Below are 18284 nucleotides of genomic sequence, written 5' to 3'. Positions count from 1 at the left end.
GCTGCTATGGTGACCAGCGTGCTGAGATAAGGGGGGACTTTACCTAGCAGGGTCTTGTAGATGACCTGGAGCCAGTGGGTTTGGCGACGAGTATGAAGCGAGGGCCAGCCAACGAGAGCGTACAGGTCGTAGTGGTGGGTAGTATATGGGGCTTCGGTGACAAAACGGATGGCACTGTAATAGACTGCATCCAATTTATTGAGTAGGGTATTGGAGGCTATTTTGTAAATTACATCACCGAAGTCGAGGATCGGTAGGATGGTCAGTTTTACGAGGGTATGTTTGGCAGCATGAGTGAAGAATGCTTTGTTGCGAAATAGGAAGCCAATTTAGATTTAACTTTAGATTGGAGATGTTTGATATGAGGCTGGAAGGAGAGTTTACAGTCTAACAAGACACCTAGGTATTTGTAGTTGTCCACATATTCTAAGTCAGAACCATCCAGAGTAGTGATACTGGATGGGCGGGCAGGTGCAGGCAGCGATCGGTTGAAGAGCATGCATTTAGTTTTACTTGTATTTAAGAGCAGTTGGAGGCCAGAGGAGAGTTGTATGGCATTGAAGCTCGTCTGGAGGGTTGTTAACACAGTGTCCAAAGAAGGGCCAGAAGTATACAGAATGGTGTCGTCTGCATAGAGGTGGATCAGAGACTCACCAGCAGCAAGAGCGACATCATTGATGTATACAGAGAAGAAAGTCGGCCCAAGAATTGAACCCTGTGGCACCCCCATAGAGACTGCCAGAGGCAGTGCCTAATACATTATCACTGCGTATTGACTATGCTTGAATTGCCCTGTCAATGTTGTTCTTATCAGACCATTTAAACATTTGATATTTTTTAAAGTATGATCACACTGGTAATTCATAATTTGTTGTATTACATGTGAGGCACTAAGTGCCTAAGTGAGCATAACAATTGGCTTTTTTTCTGGACTGATGGCCTGCAAGGAGGGAGCAACGGTCTGCTGAGAAAAGGCGACATTCTTCAGCTGATGGCGAAACACAAGTCACATTATTTTTGCCTCATTCACCAATTAATTTTGTTACTCCGATGACCAGAGAAAGTGAAATATTCCTAGATATTAAAAAAGACACCTCATAGGACACATCACTGCGCTCTATACTCTTCTGTAAACTGGTAATCTCTGTATACCCGTCGCAAGACCCACTGGTTGATGCTTATTTATAAAACCCTCTTAGGCCTCACTCCCTCCTGTCTGATATCTCTCCTGCAGCCTTCATCCTCCACATACAACACCCATTTTGCCAGTCACATTCTGTTAAAGGTCTCCAAAGCATACACATCCCTGGGGCACTTATCTTTTCAGTTCGCTGCAGCTAGCGACTCGAACAAGCTGCAACAAAGACTCAAACTGGAGAGTTTAATCTCAATCTCTTCATTCAAAGACTCAATCATGGACACTCTTACTGACAGTTGTAGCTGCTTTGCATGATGTGTTGTTGTCTCTATCTTCTTGCCCTTTGTGCTGTTGTCTGTGCCAAATAATGCTTGTACCCTGTTTTGTGCTGCTACCATGTTGTGCTGCTGCCATGCTATGTTGTTGTTCTTAGGTCTCTCTTTATGTAGTGTTATGTTGTCTCTCTTGTCGTGACGTGTGTTTTGTCCTGTATTTTTTTTTACATTTATTTGTATATTTAATCCCAGCCCCCGTCTCTGCAGGAAGGCCGCCATTGTAAGTAAGAACTTGTTCTTAACTGACTTGCCTAGTTAAATTGAAATAATGTCCATTGCTTGTGTTTCTTGGCCCAATCAAGTGTCTTCTTCTTATTGTGTCCTTTAGTAGTGATTTCTTTGCAGTGATTCGACCATGAAGGCCTGATTCACGCAGTCTCCTCTGAACAGTTGATGTTGAGATGTGTCTGTTACTTGAACACTGTGAATAATTTATTTGGGCTGCAAGTTCTGAGGATGGTAACTCTAATTAACTTATCCTCTATGGTAAAGGTAACTCTGGGTCTTCCTTTCTTGTGGTGGCCCTCATGAGAGCCAGTTTCATCAAAGTGCTTGATGATTTTTGCGACTGCACTTTAAGAAACTTGACTGACCTTCATGTCTTAAAGTAATGATGGACTGTCATTTCTCTTTGCTTATTTGAGCTGTTCTTGCCATAATATGGACTTGGTCTTTTACCAAATAGGGCTATCTTCTGTATACCACCCCTACCTTGTCACAACACAACTGATTGGCACAAACGCATTAAGGAAAAGAACGCTACAAATGAACCTTTAATAAGGCACACCTGTTAATTGAAATGCATTCCAGGTGGCTACCTCATGAAGGTGGTTGACAGAATGCCAATAGTGTGCAAAGCTGTCATCAAGGCAATAGGTGGCTACTTGAAAGAATATAAAATATATTTTGATTTGTTTAACACTTTTTTGGTTACTACAAGAGACTATATGTGTTATTTCATAGTTTTAATGTCTTCACTATTATTCTACAATGTAGAAAATAAAGGGCAGAATGTAGACAATTAGAATGGCAAAATGTTCTCCAAGTAGTAACCCTTCCGGAAGACCAGTCAATCTGTGGGTTGTGTAGCTTTAACCATGAGACGCCCAGAACCAGAGGTGGGTGAGAACAGTCGATTATATGGAAACGGATCTTTTCCTGGTGATTAGCAGGAACATTTCCCTCCAAAACACGGAAGAGTAGCTTTCCATTGAGAGCGTTGGCTTATAGAGGTGAATCGAGCAAAACAGTGTCCAAGCCCAACTGCTTAACAACCCCTCGGTCCAGAAAACTCTCGTCGGCGGCTGAATCGACGAGAGCAGACAGAGGAAAAGCCTGGCTCTGCCAGACAAGGTTGGCCTCAAGCAGGGGTCTGGGAGATGATGGGCAGGCGATTTGGCTCATCCCCCACTACTGCTGAGCCCTCTCTTTTACTGGACGCAGGGTACAAGTGGAGATCAGTTGACCAACCTGGCCACAATACAGACAGCTCCTAGTACTGATACGCCACTGCCTCTCCTCTGGAGATAGACGGGTCCGGCCGAGCTGCATGGGTTCATGCCACTATAGCTTTGACCAATTCCCCCTAGGTTGTAAAGCTAGGGTTATTAAGAATTAGGCAAAGACTCAGATTCTGCAAATGGTTCATTGTAGTTTATTCATGAGAGCTCTCAAGTCAACCAACATTTGAACAGTCTTTATAACCCCATACACGCACACACACGCACACGCACACACACACACACACACACAAGTTTATCCCTTTTCTACCAGCCTTGGCAGTTTCTCGCCGTTCTCTCCTCTCTAGATTAGAGAGGCCATGGAAGTGATAAACATCAGGCCCTCCTGTTGTCAGCTTTTTCAGTTATCATGTGTAGTCTACCAGCCTGTTTTCTCCCTCTTACACACACACATACATTATTAGAATTATAGTATTAGATGTTTCAGGGCGGAATTCTTTAGTCAAACATATACTGTACATTCCTTTATCAGTTCATGATTGGGATCTGCCTGGTGATGTGATGCAGTCAGAGAAATTGAACAAGGCACAGAAGCAGACGTCATGGGACATGCAACCCTACCTCCCCTCTCCCTTCGACGCTAACGGAGACGGTTGTCAATGCGGATAGTGAGAGAAATTAGTTCATCAAGTCCATCAGGCTCCTCTCTGGACACCAACTCGTCCTTGAGGGTCTCAGTAAGTGTGTTCCGGAATGCTTCCTGAAGGGCCTCGTCATTCCAGCCGCTCTCTGCGACGAGGATGCGGAACTCACATGCCATCTCAGCCACACTCTGAGAACCTTGACGAATGGACAGAAGTCGTTTAGCAGCATCCTTTCCACAGACCTTCCTTAGCTCATCTGTGAATCCACTGTAGGAGAAGCAGATAGATGACTGTCTCTCCAGAAGAGCACTGCTCCCTGAAGGCAGCCAATCAAAACAAATTTAGGGTTAGGGCTGTTTAGGGCTGTTGCTGAAACACTAGTGAACATTGTACAAGAAAGGCTCTGCAAACCCCAAGATTGCCATCATAGCACTCAGGAGTCGGAACAAAAGGCTCCCGGGAGGAGAAGAGGAACTGGAGACAGGTTGTGAATTCTGAACAGAGATTCGGACCTGTAGGTCAGACAGGCTCTGTGAAAACTCCTTGATGTTCTCCAGCAGGGTTTTCAGGGCTTGGTCATGTGGATCAAGAAGAGTGCCTTGCCCCACAAGAATTCGGCGAAGAGTAGTAGAGTCTGCTCTGTTCATTTCTTGGCCAGGTCGTACTGTTACGCAGAGCGAAAACAGGGGAACCCAAAAGCGGACTCAGATGCGGAAGCAGGAATGAATGAACCAAAATGTTTATTGTACACAGAGAGATGTGGAGTGCAGAACCGGGGTAGCTCAGATGAGTTACAGAAAAACCAGAAGTGTAGACTGAGGTTGGAGTTGACTGAGTTGAACAGGGTAAACAGGTCCTGAGGGGAATCCAAGGCAGTGGTGGTGAGTGAAGTCCAGAACAAGGTGGTTGGGTGGTGAGACGTAGTACAGGATCCAGAGACAGAGCGGTAAAGAGCAGATATTACGATCTGGCAGAGTGGAAGTGGCAGGAATGAGTTTATGTAGAGGTCTTGATTTATGGGACGATTTGCAGCTGGTTGGGATCTGCCCTGACTCCAGCACATCTGTCTCTAACCACACAATCACACCAAGAGAGAGAGAGAGTACAGGGGGGGAATTGCAGGTTAAGACGCCACCGATGAACACCAGAAGGCGTAGTGGGTGCAGATGTGACAGTAACATGCTGATTGGTCGACTGTTTGAACCATTAAAGGGTGCTCTGCTATTCTTGGGTAGTGGAATGACCTTTACTCCCTCCGTGTCTGAGGGCACACATCGTTTTCTAGGCTTAAAATGAAGATGTGGCAAACAGGAGTCACAATGTATTCCACTACCAACCTCAGCAATTTACCATCCACGTTGTCGGTAACAGGTGGTTTTGTCTTTATTTATAGATAGCAAAAAAAAATGTAACCTCTTCCACACCCACTTTGTGGACCTCAAAACTACAGTGCTTTTATTTCATTATTTGGGCCATTATGCATGAATATGAAGGCTGTTTGCATGTCATACCTCAGTTTGCTAATCTTGTCAACAAAGAAGTTATTAAAGTGGTTGGAAATATCAAAGGGTTTTGTTATGAACAAGTCATCCGCCTCAATGAAGGATGGAGCCGGGTTTATTTTTTGCCTAGAATTTAATTTGAAGTACTCCAGAGCTTTTAACTATAATTCTTTAGATCATTTATCTTTTTTCCATAGTATAGTTTTTTTCTTCTTTTTGTTTAGTTTAGTTAAGTGATTTCTCAATTTACTGTATGTTTGCCAGTCTGCTGACTTATTTTCTATTCCCTTTGCCTCGTCCCTCTCAGCCATACAGTTTTTCAATGTATCATCTATCCATGGGGATTTGGCAGTTCTAACAGTCAGTTTCTTGATGGGTGCATGCCTATCAGTAACTGGAAGAAGCAGTTTCATAAATGCTTTCAAGTGCAGCGTCCAAATGTTCCTCATTGCACAAATTAGACCAACAAATATTATTCACATCTTTGACATAGGAATCATTGTGAAACCTCTTGTATGAATGATGATACACAATTGTAGGTCCAGTCTTTGGAACTTTGGTCATAGAAGTAGTGCAGATCAATCAGCGGGGAGTACAGTAACAACAAATAACCAAACTCCAGGGTGTTAGTAAAAATCAGTTTGTTCTTATTGATACCCTATTACCAGTGGTGTAAAGTACTTAAGTAAAAATACTTTAAAGTACTACTTAAGTAGTTTTTTTTAGGTATCAGTACTTTACTTTACTATTTGTATTTTGGACCATTTTTACTTTTACTCCACTACATTCCTAAAGAAAATAATGTACTTTTTACTCCATACATTTTCCCTGACACCCAAAGTACTTGTTACATTTTCTATGCTTAGCAGGACAGTAAAATGGTCCAATTCACTCACTTATCAAGAGAACATCACTGGTCAAATCAAATCAAATGTTATTTGTCACATGTGCCGAGTACAACAGGTGCCGAGTACACTGTAGACCTTACAGTGAAATATTTACTTTACAAGCCCTCTTTGGACAAGCCCTTAACCAACAATGCAGTTTTAAGAAAAATCACCGTTAAGTAAAAAATAGATAAGTAATAAATAAAAGTAACAAGTAATTAAAGAGCAGCAGTAAAATAACAATAGCGTGGCTATATACAAAGGGTACCGGTACAGAGTCAATGTGCGGGGGCACCAGTTAGTCGAGGTAATTGAGGTAATATGTACTTGAAGGTAGAGTTAAAGTGACTATGCATAGATAATAAACAGAGAGTAGCAGCAGTGTAAAAGGGGGGCAATGCAATAGTCTGGGTAGCCATTTAATTAGCTGTTCAGGAGTCTTATGGCTTGGGGGTAGAAGCTGTTAACAAGCCTCGTGGACCTAGACTTGGCACTCCGGTACTGCTTGCCGTGCGGCAGCAGAGAGAATAGTCTATGACTGGGGTGGCTGGAGTCGTCGACAATTTTTAGGGTCTTCCTCTGACATCGCCTGGTATGTGGTCCTGGATGGCAGGAAGCTTGGCCCGAGTGATGTACTGGGCCGTTCGCACTACTTTCTGTTATGCATTGCGGTCAGAGGCCGAGCAGTTGCCATATCAGGTAGTGATGCAACCAGTCAGGATGCTCTCGATGGTGCAGATGTAGAACCTTTTGAGGATCTGAAGACCCGTGCCAAATCTGTTCCGTCTCCTGAGGGATAATAGGCTTTGTTGTGCCCTCTTCACAACTGTATTGGTGTGCTTGGACCATGATAGTTTGTTGGTGATGTGGACACCAAGGAACTTAAAGCTCTCAACCTGCTCCACTACAGCTCCATCGATGAGAATGTGGGCATGATCGATCCTCCTTTTCCTGTAGTCCACAATCATCTCCTTTGTCTTGATCACGTTGAGGGAGAGGTTGTTGTCCTGGCACCACACGGCCAGGTCTCTGACCTCCTCCCTATAAGCTGTCTCATCGTTGTCGGTGATCATCGGCAAACTTAATGATGGTGTTGGAGTCGTGCCTGGCCATGCAGTCATGAGTGAACAGGGAATACAGGAGGGTACTGAGCACGTCTGCATGTCAGCCCTGCTGCCTCTGATCTGGAGGACTCACTAAATATATTACTTTACACAAAGGCTTTGTTTGTAAATGATGTCTGTGTGTTGTAGTGTGCCCCTGGCAATCTGTAAAAAATCTGACTGATAAGCTATTTGAAGAAAAAAAAACTTTTACTTTTGATACTTACTTAATTAATATTTTTCTGGGTGTCTTTCGCTTTTACTTGAGTCATTTTCTGTTAAGGTATCTTACTTTTACTCAAGTATGATAATTGGGTACCTTTTCCATCACTACCTACTACAACTCTGGTTCAATTGTACAGTATGTAGTTAGACCAGGAATGTGTTGGATATGTGCCATTGAGCATGATCATGCCATCATCCGATGTACCCATGTGAGAGATAGATACACTGTGTCCTGTTCTCTCTGTGTGTTTCCTTGTGCCCATCCTGCCTCGGTCAAAGTCTGCAGAGAGGCGATGTTGTGCTGCCTGCCCTGTGAGAGATGGTTTCAGCTGTGGGAACGTGTGCTTTGTCATGGGGCTCTGATTACATTCTCAATGTCTGGCTTTTGCGTTGCTCATCGACTGGACAATTGAAATAAATGACAAACCTGATCCCTGGCCTGCCTCTATTTGTTCAATTCTAGGCTATTTGATCAACTTCTGCTTATTTGACAACTTGAGGAATTTTAGTGATTTGCTGATTTCCGAGGCCTTTACCTCGACTAACCCTTTGATTAGCAATTACCTTAAATGTTATCTCAGTGTTTAAGTTCATTAAGTCTACAAACCTGCACACAGTCTTTCAAAAGTGCAAGACTACTCTCTCTGTGTTTCTCGGGTGTCACGAGAAACTTCTGTGTTGTTGTGAAGTTGTTGCTTCGCTTGTGATCTTGTGGATTTTTAGGCAAAAGTATTTTGCCTCAAAGTGTAAGGTTCTGCATTTATTTTCTTAGTCAACCTTGTGTTCTGTTTTGTTGTGTTCTGGAACGTAGCCCTGTTTCTTTGTGTTTTTGAACATAACCTTGTCTTTCATTTTTGTTCATTGTTTTCACCTGTGTTAGTTACTCACCTTGTCTCATAAGCTCCTTATTTAGTTCAGTTCATTGTGTTTTGTGCCTTTGTGAGGTATTGTTCATTTTGACTCTACTAAGCCTTTTCCTAGCTTGTTTGGGGAGAACCAGTTATATAGCCTTCAGTCCTAGTTTTGATTCACCTGCCTGTTTGTCTAAATGTGTATGACCGTTGCCTGCCTGTGACCACAATTCCTGCCTTCTGCAATGGCGAAATAAACACCTGCCGCGCTCTGCGTGTGAATCTACACCTTTTTTCCCCTGAGTATTCATTCCACAGAGAGACTCTTGGTGATGGAAGAGATTTAGGAGAGTGTTGTTTTGGGAGATCCGCTTGTTACAAACCATTTCTACTGCTGTTTTTCTATTTAGGCCCTACTCAAAGCGTTCCAGGAGTAAGAATAAGGCAAAAAAATATGACCCAGCAACAATGTCATTTGAATGTTAAAAATACCACAAAGTACAAGATATTGACATTGTTTGATGGCTGACGAAGACAGTGTTTATTAACGCCTTGGTAAGAGAGGAAACCATTGAAAGGATCATACATATAAAACAAACAACAATTCACCTCATAATAATGAATATTTGAAAATTCACACAAGTATGGTATTCTCAAGTGTTTTTATAATCATACGCAAAACCTCAATTTTCTTAAATAGGGCAGAGAAGTGTCCACCTTGACCGATGTGTTATGTTAACAAATATCTTCTCTCACTTGTTTGCACAGTTGACATGCCTGTGAACAGTAATTATTTTGTGTGAATTGAACCAAGTTATTTCTCATTTAACCAGATATTTTGTAACATGGATAGAGAATGATTAAGGGTTTTACATAGAAGGATTTACAGACAGATACTTTAAAGAATTACAGACAGACCGATGTTTCTGCATGTAATAAAATCTTGCTTTAGAAAAAAAATTTTATTTGGTACAATTGGCTTGTCTATACAGTACCAGTCAAAAGTTTGGACACACCTACTCGTTAAAGGGTGTTTATTTTTACTATTTTCTACATCGTAGAATAATGTTGATGACAAACTATGTAATAACCAAAAAAGTGTTAAACAAATCAAAATATATTTTGATTTCAAAGTAGCCACCTTTTGCCTTGAAGACAGCTCTGCACACTTTTGGCATTCTCTCAACCAGCTTCACCTGGAATGCTTTACTAAACATTCTTGAAGGAGTTCCCACATGTGCTGAGCACTTGTTGGCTGCTTTTCCTTCCCTCTGCAGTCCAACTGATCCCAAACCATTGTTGAGGCCAGGTCATCTGATGCAGCATTCCATCACTCTCCTTCTTGGTCAAATAGCCCTTACACAGCCTGGAGGTGTGTTGGGTCATTGTCCTGTTGAAAAACAAATGATCGTCCCACTAAGCGCAAACCAGATGGCATGGTGTATCGCTGCATAATGCTGGGATAGCCATGCTGGTTAAGTGTGCCTTGAATTCTAAATACAACACAGACAGTGTTACCAGCAAAGCACCACCACACCTCATCTATGCTTCATGGTGGGAACCACACATGCAGAGATCATCCGTTCACCAACTATGTGTCTCACAAAGACACGGTGATTGGAACCAAAAATCTCAAATTTGAACAAGGACATATTTCCACCGGTCTAATGTCCATTGCTCGTGTTTCTTGGCCCAAGCAAGTCTCTTCTTCTTATTGGTGTCCTTTAAAATATATTTCAAGTCAAAGGGTGGCTAATTTGAAGAATCTCAAATATAAATTATATTTGGATTTGTTTAACACTTTTGGTTACTACAAGATTCCATATGTGTTATTTCATAGTTTAAATGTCTTCACTATTATTCTACAATGTCGAAAGTAGTAAAAATAAAGAAAAACCGTTGAATGAGTAGGTGTGTCCAAACTTTTGACTGGTACTGTATATGAAAATATACAAAGGTATATGATAGGATATACCTCCTATTTGTTGCCCTTCCTCATCTACACAATCAGCACATTTTCAACACACAATCACTGCTCTCTCATAACTGCAACTCATCTCTTGTTCTTAGTGTTATAGTATACTTTCAGAGTTTTATAGATATGTTGTCTCGCTTTCTATGCATCCCTTAGGACGTTCAATGAAAGAGCTGACATTTAGGGGAACTTTTTCATCAGTCTTTGAGTAACTAATGGGTTAGGGATATTTCAAGGCATGTATTTCCTGGCCTTCAAACGGGGTATAATATGTATGTCTCTGATGTCATTATGCTGAAGCAGCCAACACAAATAGCGCTCTGTGCCCATGCCCCACCCACTGGTGAGTAGAGGAATGACCTGCCGCATGTTGATGTACCACTTGTAGGATTCCTCTGGGACAGCGTGATGTCTGAGGGCTTCTTGCACCATCTCGGGGTTAGAGTGACGCTCCCCAAGACCCAGAGTCTCTCCCAATCCCAAGAGGAGGTCCGATGCTTTTGCCTTGCGTCTGCCCGAGCCCTCCACATATGCTTGATAGAAAGCCACTCCCAGGTGGTCCATCTCTGTCAGCCAAACAGCGCCTCCGTACTTCTCAATCAAAACCTTTTCTCCTTTGCGGGTTAACTTCCTGCCAAACTGGGGCTGGTCGTCCTGTACCCACTCCAAGCAGTCTGGGGAGGGCATCATAGGGATGGCCTTGTCCAGAGTGACTCTTGGGAGAGCGGCTCCTCCTTCCAACTTCTCCAGTAAGTCCTGGACATGTGAAAGGGTTCCAGCAGAGTTCAGGATGATGTTGGAGTGTTTTTTCAGCATTGCATTGGTGAGATGAGCCAAGTATCCCTCAGCTATGTGCATGGCAGTATCCATGTCACCCAGGAGCTCACACTCAACATGGTAGAACTGGTTAAGATGCGTGGCATCTGGATCTTCTCCCCGAAAACTTGCCGATATATAGTATGCCCCAGACAAGTTCTCTTGGAATCGCAAGAAATACTCCAGCACAAATTGCATGGAGTCAGCCAAGTACACATCCTGCCCCAGCAAGTTGACGTAAACGGGCTCGGAGTCTGATCCCAGGCCCATCGGAGAGGAGATTGTGTCAGTGGTGAGAGGAGTCAGGGCGTACGCGTACTGACAGGTGTTGTTGAAGTACTCCACTGTGCTGTGGAAGAGGGTATTTTGAATTTGAAAGAGATTGCGGTACCACTGGCTCTTGATGGCTAACATGGAGTGGCTCTGTGGGTCCTCCCAGGAACGAGGAGGCCTGCAAAGTGTGATTTTGGTGTGGATTTCTTTTAGAGATTCAGGGCTAGCGGGAGGGCCATCAGCAGATGAGACATACCCGGGGTAGCTTTGGAAGTACTCTGGGAACACCTCAGCAGGCTTGTCACCACGTGGAGGAACCAGAGGTATCAGCTTGACATGGGCATAATCAATCTCAAAGCCCTCAAAGATGAGTGCAACACCTCGAGCATGCATTCCTTCCTCCAGCAGCCCAGCTACTTTACGAGTGGCCAGGATCAGTGATGTGTAATCAGTCTCTTCCAGACAGAAAATGTTGCTTGGCAGTGGTTTACGTGGCACTAGAACTGTGAGTCCAGGTGTATTAGGGTAGGGGGTGAGGAAAGCCACATGATCACTGTCCTCCCACACCCGCCACTGTTGCTCCTCGCCACGGACGATACGGCAGAACAGTCCATTGTGGGAGGGATTTCCTAAGAAGTCATAACACAATGGTGCGTTAGGCGTTGGCAGCTTGTCCCGAATCTTGGCCTGAACCCGGTCCAGATCTGCGTCTTCCCAGCGTGGGCCACTCTTTGAGCTGCAGTAACCTGGGTCACAGGGCTGAAAGTCCTCCTCCCCGGTCAGATGGGGGCACCAGTTGGTTTCCAGGCCATGAAGTGGTAGCACTCGGATATGGGCCGGGGTCTCGGGACGTGGGTTAAATACTAGGGCGCAACGCTGTACCCCCAGTCGTTCGCATAGCAGGTTTGAAACAGCCTGTGCTCCTTGCAACAGTTCTAAGAAATCTGGTACAGCCAACTGAAAGATGCTGCTCGGTCCACTCAGAGTCTTTTGGGTAAGGATGGTGGCACCTGGTGTCCAAGGGTTTGAGTGTAGGTGAGCAACTAGTTTGTCAGTCTCCCAGATCACATTGGAATAACTCTTCATGGGTCTTAGGACTTCGACACGTGCAATGCCACCAACCATGGATGCTACAAACAACACCCCAGCATTGGTTTCAACAACAGCATCGCCTTTGGCGTCTACAGCAATGATTCCAGCACAGCTGCCCTTCAAGTTCTCAGACATGACTTCTCGACATGCTGCCCTAAGGCTGTAGCCTTTATGATGGTAGAGACTGGCTACTTTTTGAGCAACTGTGTGCCTTAGAAACACATCTCCATCACCAGAGCAGGTTACTGCAAGCTTGTCATCAGCAAATATACCTGCTCCCACTACTGCTGTGTCCCCAACTCGACCCTTCCATTTTCCCACCAACCCACCAGTGGACGTTGCAGCAGCTAACCTACACCACCGATCCAAAGCAACAGCTCCCACTGTCTGTGGATGGTTGTTCTTGGAGGCATTGCCAGCACTGAGTTTTGCTATCAGCTCTCTGCGACGGATATCAGTTTGGAAGTATTCCGCCCTCATAGGCTTCTCACTCTCTTCTAAGCCTTGCAAAAACTCTTCTGCACCTTCCCCTACTAAGAGTGAGTGTGCACTCTTCTCCATGACCTGTCTTGCTGCTTTCACTGGGTTCTTCACACTCTGCACACAAGCCACCGACCCAGAGTTCATCCCATTTCCATCTACTATGGTCGCCTCCATCTCATTTTTCCCATCTTTGTTGAAAACCGATCCCTTCCCGGCGTTGAACAGAAAGCAGTCCTCAAGAGCTTGCACACTCCGCTGCACTGCGTCAAGACTACTGCCTCCTTGTTGTAGCACTTGTGCTCCGAGGGTCAGGGCTGTCTGCAGAGCAAATTCAATGACCTCTACCACCTTTGTATTTAGCATCATCTCCTCCCCAGCTCCACCATGGATCACCAGAGTAAAGTCTGGACTCATGTTGGAGGCAGAGTCAGAGGGAAGTGTTGACTTGGACATTGTCTTGCCTTGTTTTTGGCCTGCTGGACTAATACTTTTGTGAATTTCCCCTTGGGTGGATCCATTCCTTCTTCCTACTTGTCCTTCTTGCAGCAGACACTCCATTGCTCCCATTTGCCCGGCTACGGCATATCTGACAGCGAGAAGCATCACCAGCTTCAGATTTACTTTCAGGCTATCTTGAAGCTTCTCCAACACTGTGGCAAAGGTGCCTTTCCCATTGAGCACCATACGGACCCGGTCTCTCCTCCCCAGGTAGGTTACAGCCAGTTGGTCTTTAGCGTACACATTCCCTACAGCAAGCTCCACTCCCTCCATCAAATCCTTGCCAGTAAGATAAACGGAGGGGCACCCAAAGGGGTCAAGAAACTTCTTGAGAGGGTTGTCTGGAGACATGGACCAGCGTAGGGCTGCGAGGTGAGGGCCCACACCATGTCCACTTTTAGTGGCTTTGATCAGGTTCTTGTGCTCCAGGAAAGCCACATGGAACAGACGGAGCAGTTCGTTCGTGTATCGAGGATTGTTATCTGGTCCAATGCAGGATTCCAAAGCACTAATGAGCTGGCAGGATTGCATGGTGAGGGAGTATGTCGGATCGCAGCGGCCGTGCTTGTAGTGACGCATATGGGTAGGGGTTACAAGAATGTGGCTGGCAGCAGATTCCCCAAGAGTCTGCCTTAGGGAGAGCTGCAAGGAAAAGTTGATCCAGGCATCGTACAGGCCCCTGTGACCCCGGATGGTAGCAAAGACATCTGGGTAAGAGGGAACCTCAAACGTGATTATGGGATGAATTGCTTTAGGGGAGGACTTTGGGGGGTCTGTTTTAGTTATACCCTTTAGTGGGAATGCTAGGGGTCTTGGGGAGGAGGAATCAGCCTTGTTAAGATAGGCTGACCCATTGCTTTCTGTGTTGGCCTGGACTAGGTCCACATTAAGAGACTCAGAGAGATACCACACAGTCTCAGCCACTAGCCCAGCCACCATTCCATCCAGTGCACTGTGCTCGAACACCATCCCTGCTGTGCTGTCTTTGAATACCACCAGGTTCACCACCTGTAGAAAAAATATAGAAAAATAGTTTTTATTTTACTTGTGATACTTGTGATGTTTGCTTGTGATGTTGAGCTAAAGAGGAACCGATGTTTTCAAGTCTTGTGTCAGTGAGTTAATAAACTGAAGTTTGTTGGGTGCAATTATGTATGGCTGATGTGCAGTAAAGATCCACTTACAATTTGATTCAATATAGAAAAATTGATTTAACTCCATTATCTAGCGTATATTTTTGTCAACACATAAAATCATGTTCCAGGTTTTAAATGAGATACATAATTTAAGACCATATCCTCATCCAGTAACACGATGAATCCAGTTGATTCACTACAACACCACTGTACTGTACTGTATTGTAAGGACAGACGCTGGGAGACAAGAAGAAAGTACAGGGAGCGAATACTTAATGAATAAACAGACAGGAAACAAAACACGAACAGCGTCTGGACAAGGCACACATAACAACATTAATACTGACTCTGGAAAGAAACAAGGAAATTATAGATATAGGGGAGGTAATTAATAATGTGATGGAGTCCAGGTGAGTCCGATGAAGCGCAGATGCGCGTAATGATGGTGACAGGTGTGCGTACTGATGAGCAGCCTGGCGGCCTCGAGCACCAGAGAGGGGGAGCGGAAACAGACGTGACACTGTATTGTAGTAGTTGTCATCCACAATTACAGTACCACAAACATCCCGTACCTTGTCATAATATCTCAGACAGGGCCCATCTCCTCCTCCCAGTCTGACAGCGTTGAGGGTGTCTGCCAGATCAGCTGGTGGATTGCAGTATTCCAGGGAGAGAGCCACCACAGCACTCTCCATCAACCCCAGTGAGGCGGCCGCTTCCCCACCTGCTCTAAGGATCTCCTCCCTCACTGCACTCCAGGCTTGCCGCTGCAGGGCAGAGAGGCCGCAGATGGCAGAGGGCTCATTGTTCTTGGTAGCTCTATGTTGGCTCATCACATGAGCCACTTGGCTGTAGATGTCAGGGAACGGTAAAGGGGACATAGGACCACCTGGGCTGAGACGCTGCAGTATGTTGACTGAAAATACCTCTCCAGCACAGATTACGATGGCATGGAGGCAGTCTGGGTATACCTGTAATACAAACAGCACATTAAGAAGTAGGAGATAATCACATTAGATGAAAATAAGACAAGGGAGTATGATGAACTGTTATCATTATCATCAGAGATGGTGTATGAAAACACAAAACAACATTGAGTCAAAGTACTCTATTTTTTTCCCAAAACGTACTTTAATCTCATCTTGGGTCTTCCCAGGAATGCGGCTGGCAGCAAACACCTCTGATTGCTGTGTGCGCTCAGTTTGCCCCTCTCTCTCTACCAGCGAAGGCTCACTATACATCTTGGCCACAGCCCAGAGCAGAGCGGCAGCCCTCTCAAGTTGGGCACATTCCTTCTTGGCTCTGGAGGGGGACAGGACAGCGGGGATGGCTGTCGAGGTGGGCAGTGGGTCGGTGCATGAGAGCAGCCGGCTCTTGAATTGCTCTGTCACCCAGTTCTCTCGGCCAGAGGCGGCAGCCGCCAAGCAGTTTTGGGCCTCCTGCAGGACCTCCCTCTGTTGGCTAAGGGTGTTTTTGAATTGAGGGTAGAGCTCGGGGCTCAGGGTGAGCTGGAGCACACGGCTTGCCTCTTGTAAGGTGACATCTAGCTCTGGAATAGGGTAATCGAGAAGTGCCATCCTGTCCTGTTGATAGGGGGAACCTAATGCAATGAGAGAGCGAGGATGCACAATCAATTGAGTTAAGGTAAAGACACTCAGGAAATTTGCCCCAATATTCCCTCTCAACCATAGTATGCGAAAACGTGACATATTAACCTGTATGAGTAGTAAAGGCTGTAATTCAATCAGGCTATTCATATTATCTAGGAGAAGAGCTCATGAGATACACAGAGGACTCTTTATGGATTCATTTGGCTGAGGGGAATACAATCCCTCCTGTAAGGTCAATGTGTCCTTCGAAGATACATTGTGACTTCTCCTTTATCACACTGTGTGTGAGAGAGGCTGCTCTACATTACCCTCATCTCTTAATAATAAGAGTAGCATAGTGTGTGTATTGCCAGTTGTCATGGGAATATGTCTCATGCTGCATGACCCTGTTGGGGTAATTAGATTCATGCTGATTCGCCTAGTCAGTCTCTCTTTACAATGCTGCCTGTTTTTCATTCTTCTAAGGCCGATTCAAGTTCAGCTATGCCTCTGACCTTGTGATTACCAGGAAGTTCCTAATTATTATAACTAAATTAAGTTACAATCGATAGGTTTCATGTAATACCACCTTCATAAACGGTATAGGTAATATATACGTTCCTAAATTAACTTTAGGATTAAACTGTAGGATTTAAGTACCATATTGTAATATTTACCATAAAAATAAACTAATAACACAGTTGTGTCACTTTTGTCAACATTGAGTTTCATTAAAACCAGTTATGAGCAAACTAAACCAGCTTATTAGATGTCAAAATCATGTCACAGAATACACGTTTGTTTATTTTGAATTTTCTCTCTTGTACTTTGGAAATTAAATGGTTTACAATTCACTTTTGAATGTAATAGCAGCTCTCTTCAAGAGAAGAGCTCTCGACAATCTCAGGGCAACACAACCGCAACACAACCAAAATATACTGGGTTACAATGTGTAAGTTCCTCAAATGTGATTGTGACAACCATTGCTATTATATTTTGCATGCCTAAAATACATGTAAAATAACAACACAGCTATTATATTAAAAACATTTTCCCTCTGCCTAAGGCAACTTTTTGTCATCAAAGTTGCTAAGACCAATTACAATGATTTAGACTATAAATAGGAGAGTAAATCATTTAAGTTGACATACATTATCAGGGGTATGTCCTGAAGTCCATACATCTCTCAACAGTATTAGCAAGGAGGCTGCCCTCTACTAAATAATGTATCATACCACTATGACTCATTCAAGCGTGACTAACATTAAAACATGTATTTCAAGATAGACCAGCATACACATCTGGCTCAGCTTCGTAAGTGAAAAATAATGCAAATTGTAGGTACACAAAATACCACTATGATCAACAACACAAGCATTCACAGATACATGGCTCTTTTTTACACTCTGTAATTAGGCTACACATAAGTAGATAAAGTTGTGTTATTCCTACAGCCATTGTTTGTATGTATATAAGCTCATAAAATGTCATTATAAAAGTAGAAACTAGTTTACCTCAATACCGAATACACTTCAAGATATGCACGCTCGTAAGATGCAGCGATAGTCAGTGAACAGCAAGTTTTGTTGTACCACACAAACAAGGGTTGGCTATAATATGTACCTAGTGATTCCAATTAAGGAATTACATTTCCTGTCTCTCAATAGACACTGGGTGAATCTGAGGCAGCCTCTCACTGCAAATACTCTCCCGAATGGCCAATGTCAATGTTCAACGAACGTTGGATCTCTTTTTAAAGGTTTTTCAGGTGCATAATTAGTTTCACGCTTTATGCTCTATTTCACCCAAACAGTCATTGACAGACAGTTTTCCACGTGACCTTTTAACCCCTGTGACTTTACATTAAACGCACTAACTGGTTTCGAAAATGTCTCCTGGTACATGACTCCTGGTCTCCATAATTAGATTTGTAGCTACAGTAGAATTAGAGGCATGAGGCTGAATTAGTAATGACTGTCTCTCGCAATGGCTTATGCCATCTCCAGTTACAATAGGCTTAACGATTTAACACAATTTAGACCATATTCGAAAACACTTTTACAAATATCACTGCTGCCAGTGACTTGGTTCCTTGTGAAGTTCAGTTAGGTAGACTAACATTATCTGACTCACAAACATCATCCTGATGGCCATAGGGAAAAATGTAATGTGAGAAATCTTTGGTTTATTTTTTAATACAGACCATCATACATTCAATCATGTGACATTGGTATTCTTGATTATGATCAATAGTATCCAGTTCTGAAATATTGGAAT

General features: G+C 43.9%; 1 protein-coding gene across 1 annotated transcript; it reads right to left on the bottom strand.

The window, feature by feature from the left end:
• Window positions 1-9976: 9976 nt before the first annotated feature.
• Window positions 9977-17627, bottom strand: LOC110486130. Its single transcript, XM_021557500.2, has 4 exons — window positions 17522-17627; window positions 15549-16018; window positions 14991-15389; window positions 9977-14290 (listed from the first exon to the last, which is right to left on the bottom strand). The coding sequence occupies exons 2-4, from the start codon at window positions 15993-15995 to the stop codon at window positions 10352-10354; spliced, it is 4785 nt and encodes a 1594-aa protein (XP_021413175.2). The 5' UTR covers window positions 15996-16018; window positions 17522-17627; the 3' UTR covers window positions 9977-10351.
• Between the last annotated feature and the right edge of the window lie 657 nt (window positions 17628-18284).

The sequence above is a fragment of the Oncorhynchus mykiss genome, chromosome 13, assembly GCF_013265735.2.
Source record: "Oncorhynchus mykiss isolate Arlee chromosome 13, USDA_OmykA_1.1, whole genome shotgun sequence".
In the NCBI taxonomy this organism is placed as follows: domain Eukaryota; kingdom Metazoa; phylum Chordata; class Actinopteri; order Salmoniformes; family Salmonidae; genus Oncorhynchus; species Oncorhynchus mykiss.
This window is presented reverse-complemented; position numbering and strand designations above follow the sequence as displayed.

Bases quoted from the DNA above. Each gene is read 5' to 3' on its own strand.
- LOC110486130 (XM_021557500.2), bottom strand. From the start codon at position 15,995: ATGGCACTTCTCGATTACCCTATTCCAGAGCTAGATGTCACCTTACAA. The intron at 15,390-15,548 runs GTACGTTTTGGG...TTTGTATTACAG, and splicing joins AGACCCAAGATGAGATTAAA to GTATACCCAGACTGCCTCCA. The intron at 14,291-14,990 runs GTACGGGATGTT...TTTTTTCTACAG, and splicing joins GTCTGAGATATTATGACAAG to GTGGTGAACCTGGTGGTATT.